General features: G+C 52.6%; 1 protein-coding gene across 1 annotated transcript; it reads right to left on the reverse strand.

The window, feature by feature from the left end:
• Positions 1-2,147: 2,147 nt before the first annotated feature.
• Positions 2,148-8,607, reverse strand: UCP2 (uncoupling protein 2). The gene is made up of 8 exons (XM_037840601.1): positions 8,452-8,607; positions 7,496-7,652; positions 4,989-5,210; positions 4,631-4,841; positions 3,656-3,850; positions 3,475-3,576; positions 2,955-3,135; positions 2,148-2,601 (listed from the first exon to the last, which is right to left on the reverse strand). The coding sequence occupies exons 3-8, from the start codon at positions 5,112-5,114 to the stop codon at positions 2,487-2,489; spliced, it is 930 nt and encodes a 309-aa protein (XP_037696529.1). The 5' UTR covers positions 5,115-5,210; positions 7,496-7,652; positions 8,452-8,607; the 3' UTR covers positions 2,148-2,486.
• Positions 8,608-8,996: the final 389 nt, after the last annotated feature.

Below are 8,996 nucleotides of genomic sequence, written 5' to 3' on the forward strand. Positions count from 1 at the left end.
CTGATGGGGTTGCCCAGCTGCGCCTGTGCAGACCACACCTGCCCCCCTCCCCCCATGCTTCCTGTCATTGTTGAACAAGTGGGTTATGCACTTCCATGCCAGGGGGAGAGAGGAAAGATTCCCCGCTTTAATCTGAGTTTCCATTCATATTAGCTTAATAAGGTATCTGTTTAAACAGGGACTCAGTAGCACTTGTATTTTTAAACCATCAGGGAGAGGACAGGAACAGAAAGACCTTGAGGTGTAGAATCCAACCAGAGTTCCAGGAAGCATCTCAGCACAGTGGTCAAAAGGACATGGGCTTTGGAGTCGGACACACCCGTTAGGATCCAAGGCATGCTACTTCCCAGCTATGTGCCCTTGGGCAAATCACCTCTCTGAGCCTCAGTTCCTTACCTTGCTAAAGGGTTTTACAACCCCTCCCTTGCAGGCCTTTTGTGTAAACTAAGGCAGTATTCAGGTGGGGAGAGGTGGTGGTAGCTGCTGAGAGAGCTAGCTGGAAGGTGAGGGTGCATGAGGTCTGCATCGCTGAACTCTAAAACCCAAAGTCTGTGTCCTTTAGGGCAGCAAGAATGCCTGCTCGCAGCACTTATGGTGGGGCTCTGAAGGAAGCCTAGTTTCTGGCCTGATGGAAAGACTGTTCAATTTCACTTTATTACCTCAGTGCTCCCTTGTGTCAGGCAAAGCAGGGTTGTTAAGGATTGAAGTCGAAAGGGACTATCCATAAAGTTACTGACTCCCCGTGGTATACTTCCCAGTGGTTCCTACTGCCTTTCCCAACTCCTCTTATCCTGGGGTCGTACCCAAAGTGAGGAAGTCGGGTGGCCTTGTATCCATCCCAGTATCCGGAACCCAAGGCTGGTGGTTCATTCACCAGCTAAGACTGTTCACCCAGCCTATTTAGCTTTTCTGATAGATAAGCCTAGGGTAATTCACTGCCCATTTCCTCCTATATAAAGCATTAATTCTGCCTCACAGAATTAATATTAAGAATTAAAATAAGGTACATAAAACACAATGGCCAGATTCTCCAGAATGGACTGATAAAGAGGGGAGGGAGCAATGGCATCAGCTGCTTTCGGCTGTGGGAAGAGGGAGGGAGGCCATGTTCTCTGGGTCTGGTTCCACAGCTGCCAAACGGGCCTCCCCAAGGGCCCCCAACATGGAGCCCTGGGTAAGAATCCATCAAAGGGAGGGCAAAGTCTGAGTGCTAGTCCCAATTCAGCTGCTTTCTGTCCTTGCCTGTCTTGGCCCTCAGCTTTTTCAGACATCTATGAAATGGGCCTGGATGACTTATCTCTGAGGTCTTTGGGATTATGGGACCCCACAAAGTCCCCTACCCCTTGAAGCATAAGTAGCTCTGCCCACCTGCTTTCCTGCCTCTGAGGACATGTGGCAAGAACAGGGACAGGAGCCTGAAAACCTTGTGCAGCTTTGGCTTCTCTCTGCCGCTTTAGGATCCCTGCCCTGGGGACACGGTGAGACACCACATGGAAAGCATCCCCAGGCTGAGGCCAGATATTTGCTTTTGCACCTGCAGCCTGAACCCAGCCTCTGCTGAGTCAGGGACTTCCCTATTCAAGTAGTATTTCCTCCTATGGGTGTGACTGTGGAGGATGGGAAGTGGCTAGATTTGCTCTCTCACGAGGTATGGGACTTTAGGGAGGTGGATTTCCCATTTATAAAATGGAATAAAATAAGCCACAGCATCTAAGATTCCCAAATCCCTCTAAATTTTCCAAAAAGTGTTGGAGATGTAAGGCAAACAGTACCATTCTCATTTTGCAGATAAACAGGACTGAGGCCAGTGAGCTCTGGGGGGAGCCTCTCGTTACAGGAGAGGCAGGCACTGGAGTAGCAAGTACTGGGTGAGTGAAAGCTCAGGTGGCCTCGCAGAAGGGGGAGCAAGAGCAAAGCCACTGCTGTGTCTGCAGGCTGCTCCTTCACTTGCCACCTCATCATAGGACCTGGGTCTGGGCAGGAGAATGACCTGGATAGTCTCCATGAGCCCAAGATTGAACCTAGGAAGTGGAAGATGAATCACATGCCCCTTTCAAGGTCAGGTGGCTCCACCCCTGCCCAACAGGTGCCAGAAGGGTCCAGTGGACCAAGACCTCTGGTAAAAGCTACAAGAGAGGGAGGAGACACCAAGTTTGAGTTTGCTTTATGGGTGAATTGCTGGGTAGGTTGGCTGGGGGGTGCAGAAGAAAAATTCAGGCTGATTTTAAGGGATGGGGGCTTGGGATCCTGGCTGGTACCAGGCCACATACAGTGTCAAATTTGGTCAACTTCATCAGGACTGAGGGGCAAAGAGAGAGGAAGTAGGGAAGAGTGGTGAGAATCTGGGGAGAGGGAAGGGAGGTGGTAGGAAAAGGAAGAGGAAGAAGTGGGGGGATAGGGAAGGGAAGAAGAGGAGGAGGAAAAGGGAATGGGGTCTGGCTGGAGCCAAAGCCAGAGCCAGAGGTGGTCAGGTCAGCAGGAGAGGCTCAAAAGGGAGCCTCCCGGGAAGTGCAGGCAGCCATGAGGGCCCGTTTCAGCTGCTCATAGGTGACAAACATCACCACGTTCCAGGAACCCAAGCGGAGAAAGGAGGGCATGAACCTAGAAAAGAGAAGTCTTAGGTCACACATGTGCATTTTAGTGACCCCTGGGGCACGCACCCCTCCCGCTCACCCCAGCGGGCCTGGCATCCAATCCAACCCTGCTGCTCTGTTCCAGAGGAAGCTGCGAGGGCCCAGGGGACTGAGCCTCACAGCTGTGTGGCTATGAGCAAGGATCCTCTCTGAATCTCCATTTAACACCATTTTGGGAGGAAGGGGCAGAGAGAATGAGAGAATACCCATGAAACAGTAGAAATAGCTTGATACCTGGTACAAGTGGTTTTCTTCCACCTGTGTGAAAGGTATGGGTGGCCAGGAGGCCCTGGAATTGGGTGGGGTGGATTAGAGGCTCACCCTTTGTAGAAAGCTTGAGGTCCCTCCTTCCGGAGCATGGTAAGGGCACAATGGCCAGCACTGCTATACTGGCCCAGGGCAGAGTTCATGTATCTCGTCTTAACCACATCAACAGGGGAGGCAATGATGGTGGTGCAGAAGCCTGCCCCGAAGGCCGATGTGAAGTGGCAAGGGAGGTCATCTGCCAAGAAGGGGGAACAGTCAGGACCCCTCACCTCATCACTCCAGAAGGGAAACCAAGTACTTAAATAGCCAGGGGCTAGTGGTCTTAGAAAGACAGAGACTCCAGCTGGGCTCTCTCCTGAGGACCTAAAAGAGTCATTTTGCCCATTTAGTCTGTTTCTCAATGTGCAAAGTAGAACTTCATCCCAGCTGGCTTCAATAGGGTAAGTTAGAGATATAAACTCACTTTACAAGCAAAAGTGCAGCTGAATGAAAAAATGTTAGTCTTCAGGCAACCTGACTCCCACACACCCTCGCTGGAAGAAGGGCAAGACCAGCACCATCTTCTCCAACTCACCCGTCATAAGGTTGGCTTTGAGGAGGGCATCCTTGATGATGTCGTAGGTCACCAGCTCTGCGCAGTTGACAATGGCATTACGAGCCACATTGGGAGAGGTCCCTACAGAAGGAAGGAGCCTACGTGAGACCAGGGAATGGGGGAGGAGGAGGCTGGAGAAGGGAAAATGCCTGGTACACACCTTTCCAGAGTCCCCGGAACCCTTCCTCCCGGGCAATGGTCTTGTAGGCATCAACAGTGCTTTGGTATCTCCGGCCTCCTGCAGCCCGGGCCTGAGCTTGGAACCGGACCTTCACCACATCCGTGGGCTGGGCCACAGCCACGGCCAGGGCACCTGTGGTGCTGCCGGCCAGGAGGCGGCTCCCAATGCCAGCATCTGTGGGCAAACTGTGGGGGTCAGTGGCCAGCTGGGCTTGCACTTGTTTTCTGCCTCACCTCTCCTCACCCAAACCACCATCTAACTAATCTCCTGACTTTCAGGAATAGGGTCCAGGCCAGCTCTTGCTGTAACACCCTTTTACATCAAGCAAAATATCACTATGAATATCTACTACTCACTAGGCACTGGGACATGGCAAGGAATGAGGCAAAAATGATACTTAGTGTTTTCTTTCATGAAGTATTTTTCACTAACCTGTTCAATAGCCCTGAAAAATCAGAATCATTTCCATTTGCAAATGTGAAAACTGAGGCTTAGAGAGAAGTGGCTTTACTAGGGACTGGGACTCTTTTGAGTCCCATTCTTCTTGCCATGTGATCTTGGGAAAGTCAACCTTTTTTTCTGGGTTCTCAGTTTCCTCGTGTAAAATGGAGGGTCAGCATTTTGTCTTGGAAGCAAAAGCCCTGAACGTGTTTTCAGGTTCCCTATTATATGCCCTTGGCCAAGTCCCTTCCCCTCTTCAAGCCGCAGTTTCTTCATCTTTAACACTGGGTTCATACCACCTACTCCCAGTGAGGTTTTGAGGACTGTCATGGATGCTGCCCAGCTCAGAGCCTGGCACAGCCCAGGTGCTCAGGAATCATTAGGAGAATCAGGGCCCCCTCCGGTTCTCCCAGCACTCTTGGGGCCTAAAGGAGCTATTTGGTTAAACGAATGAGGATCACTCAACACTGGGAAGAAAAGGTCACGAGGCATGTAACCCAGTTCCATACTCACGCTCAGAGCCCTTGGTGTAGAACTGCTTGACGGAGTCATAGAGGCCGATGCGAACAGAGGCGAAGCTCATTTGGCGCTGCAGGCCGGCGACCAGCCCGTTGTAGAGGCTGCGGGGGCCCTCGGTGCGCACCATGGTCAGGATGGTGCCCAGCACACCGCGGTACTGAGCGCTGGCTGCAGTTCGCATTGGCCCCTGACTTTCTCCTTGGAGCTGCAAGGCCAAGAAAGGGTGACATCTCCTACCACCCCATGCTCTCAAGTTTACAACCTCTAGCACCCATTGGCCCTTAAGGAGTCTGTGTCTCTGGGGAGGGAGCAGATGGGACACCATTAGGACCCCCAGGCTTCATCCCCTTACCTGGAGCCGGACTTTAGCGGTATCCAGGGGGAAGGTGATGAGATCTGCAATGCAGGCAGCTGTGCCAGCCCCTAGAAACTTCACAGTGGCAGTCGGAGGCACATCTGTGGCCTTGAACCCAACCATAATGCTGATTTCCTGCTACCTCCCAGAAGATGGAGAAAAACCAAAGAGGGCACCTTCGATCGGCAACAAGACGAGACAGATGAACTCTGCCGGACTCTAAGCCAAAGGTAGAGAAGCCCCATCAGCAGCACGGTTCCCAGGCCCTTGCTGCTCACCCCCCCCCCAAACTTCCCTGATAGCACCAGCTCTCTAAGTGAGGACTCAGAGCAGCCCTATGAAGGAAAATAGGAATGAATTCCAGACATATACAAGTAGGGGCTCAAGAAGCAATTCTTGTCCAAGGTTTTGTGAAGAGCTCCCTCCCTTTCAGTGTAGGAAGTCTGGCTGTGGACATTTCACTGATGCTGCCCATCCTCTTACTCCTGCAGATGTCTGGAGGGCTGGCAGAGATGGGAAAAGGTCTCAGCCAGGCCATGCCTTAACAGGCACATGCAAGGCCACAGCTTATACCCTGGATTTCTCAGCCGGAGAGGTTCCTATGAGTCTGGAATTGTAGATGACCAATTCAAACCCTTTCCAGCCCATCAGTCTCATTCTTTCCCCCCAAGCCTTGCATAGCTCAGGGTCTCCGGAAAGACTCTTTCAACAAGACTGCTTTGCTAGGCATGGTTCAGTGAGACACAGGAAACATAATAATATCTGCCCTAGAGGGGACTTTTTGTCTGGCAGGTGATTCTAGCTGCATTTGGGGCTTGCAGGACATACTCTCAAAATGTGGAGGAGGCAACAACTGACTCCATTGGGAGAGAGGTAGGGAAAAGTGGGTGATCAGAAAAGACTTCTTAGACAAGATAACGCTCAGCTGGGCCTTGAAGGACGCTGTGCAATTCTGAGCTCTCCCTACTGGCCTACTATATAATGCAGTGAAAACTGTTCTCCCTCTTTGGCCAGTTTCCTTTCCTCCCACATAGGGGGATCCACATCTTTACCACAAGAGAGGCAGGGACGGGAGGTGTAGGTCAGAGGCTATGAAGAATGAAATAGGAAACCAAAGGCTCCATTTTGTTCTCTGCCCAGGGAGGAAGTGAGCCCAGCACCCAGTGTGGGAGGGACACATGCTTCTCTCTCCTCTGTGCTCCTTTCTCTCTGAGTCCAGCCTGATGGGCTGCCCTGTCACTGGGGCCCAGGAGAAAAGAACAGACCCCTGGAGGGAAGGAGGACGTGGTGGGGAGTCAGTTGTGAACACACAGAACCATGGAAACAAACAGCTCACCCAGCTTCTTCCTCCTGGTCTTCTCACCCAGGTGGTTGGGGCAAACAGGAAAATCAAGAGGCTACTCATGTAGCAACTGCATTAGGAGCCCCTAAAAGGTAGGGCCTGGCCTTATTCATGTTTCCTCGAGGCCTGGACAACATGAGGCGCAATGCAGATTGGTGCTCAGATGGGTGAATGGGATGATGAAAGTGCTCCCAGACTCCCCAGCCCAGCTCCAAGGAATTCTCCCCTGCTCTGACATCCTCACCCTCCTTGAAGTGCTCCTCAGCTTTCCCACCCCACTCAATTATAAACTCACTTAATCCTCCAAGCAACCCTGGGAGGAGTCGCCCTTACTAAAATTTTACACCTGAAGAAACTTAGTAAGAGCCACATCTACAGGCTCCAAAGCTTACGCTATTACGCTATCTGCTCTGCACTGCTGCTCAGTTCCTCATTTCTTTCCTGCTCTTTTCTCAGCCTCAGGCATGGGCAGGGCCTTTCAAGAGAAAGCCTTATAGCCAAGTTTTCTCACACCCAGGTTCTGAGAAATTTCTGAGTTCTGAGAAATTTCAAGTAAGTGGCATCCCTTCTCTGGACATCAAAGATATGATGGCCAGAGTGAGTAAGACCCAGGCTCTGCCCACTTTGAAGACAAGTGCCCACAGGCTCAGTTGCCATTTTGAATGATGTCTTGGGTTTGCTAAAAATCAGGACATTCTGAGGTGTGGGTTTGGGGGCAAAGGTCACCTGTGCTAAAAATCCTACTAAGAAGAGTACATAAAACTCAGGCCTGAAAATACAATTTCCAGCATATAACCCAGAGTCCAAAAAAGTACACCTGATTACTAATTTCAGTTTCAGGGGTAGCCAAAATCAACTATGTAGTCAGAACATAGGTTCCTGTCCTAACTGTGCCACTGACTCCCAGGGTGACCTGAGGCCAATCACTGTCCCACGTGGGCCTCAGTTTCCCCCTCTGTAAAATGGGACCACCATCCTTGGCTCGTCAGGATCACCATAAGGGCCAGAATTGAAAGCAGGGATGTATCAGTGTTTTGGGAATTGTGAAGAGCAATTTCACTGGGAATGTGGTAGATATTTTGTTAATGTCCTGCTGACATCCCCCAGACTCCAGGGCTAGGGAGCAGCAGGAGACCTCTTCCTTAGATTCTTGGATTCTTACCTGGCTTTGTAAGGTCTCAGGCTGAGGCCTCCAAGATCAAGCTTTTCTAAAGGCGTCCCATTCTTCAAAGCTGCCAGTGGCTATCAAGGCCCGATTCCCTTGGTTTTCCATAGAAAATGGCTGGTAGACGAAACACCTAAGGATCATACTATGCGTCCTGTGGGTGAGGGCAGAAGAGAGTTTAGAAAGGGAAATCCACCTTAAAGGACCACATCCCAGCAAGGAAGGGCCACCTGCCTAAGACACACATTGCTTTCAGAGGGGAGGGGAGAAATCAGGGCCCATTCCACCCAAGTATCAATTATGTGCACACACTGCAGGGGGGGGGGACGAACCCAGGGGTGCTCCCTCCCCATTCTGTTCCCCTTGGTTATCACACACCGGCTCTATTGCAGACTTCTGCTTTAGTGACACTCAATACTCGAGATAAGCATCCTCACCAGTCAGCAGACTGGTGAGTTGGAGCCTCGTAAGGGGTCACTATAGGACACAGATTCCAGAGGAGCTGATTAGGGCCCAGGCCGGGGAGTTGGAGGCGCTGGGAGCCCGCCCTGCAGAGGCCGGGTGGGGCAGCTCAAAGACTCCCCCCAGCAAAATCAGCTCCAGGAAAGGCGTTAGGGTCCCCCACATTGGGGAGGGAGGGGAAATTTTGGTCACCGCTTAAGTGTCCAAGGCCCCCGCCCAAGGCGGGGCTGAACATCCCGGCCCGGGCGTGGGGAGGACGGAGAGGAGGCTTAAGTTACAGCCAACTGAATGCGAGAGGTAAGGACCAAAAGGGAGCTAGAAAAAGGATGAGAGAAGAGAAAAAGAACAGAGAGGAAAATACAAAATAGGCTGAGAGGAGAGAAGAGAAAATTAAACAGAAGAGAGCTCGCGGGTTCGCGCAGCCGGGGAGCAGGCGTGGAGCCGGGCGGCAGGAGCAGGCGGAGCGGGCGCAGGGCTGGGGCCAGGCTCACCGGCCGCAGGGAAAACACCAGAATGAGGACGGCTACGTCTGCTGGCGGGTGCAGGACGCTGGAGGAAGCGCAGACCGGGTTCGATGCGAAGGAGCTGCCGGCAAGGCTTGCAGTGGGATCCGCCGAGGCTGCCGCGCGATTTAGGCATCGGGGGCGGGGCCTCGGGGCCGGGGCGGGGCCGCGGGTCCCAAAGGCACTGAGCGGGGGGGAGGGGACCTTCGAGCCGCCGCATTTCCGCAGGGACAGCCACGCCCAGTGTTCTTTGCGGCGTCGTCCTCTGCTCCTTTTTCCGATCACCGCTTTTACCCTTTTGTTCCGCCCAGAGGGTTATCCCCTCGCTGCCCCCGCCTCACACACTCCTCGCGGTCTTTCCCCAGCCTCCCCGTGAGCATGGCAAGACTGAAGCCCGGAAAGAATCAGAGGCTTGCCCAGGTCACGCACGCCTCTGCTTCCCAGCCAGAGCTCTTTCTAACCGCGGCCCAGCGGCTGGGGGAATAAGTGTATTCCCTCCCTTTCCTTGTCATTCTCGGTCCACTCCGTGTAAC

Source organism: Choloepus didactylus, chromosome 6 (assembly GCF_015220235.1).
Source record: "Choloepus didactylus isolate mChoDid1 chromosome 6, mChoDid1.pri, whole genome shotgun sequence".
Lineage (NCBI taxonomy): Eukaryota > Metazoa > Chordata > Mammalia > Pilosa > Megalonychidae > Choloepus > Choloepus didactylus.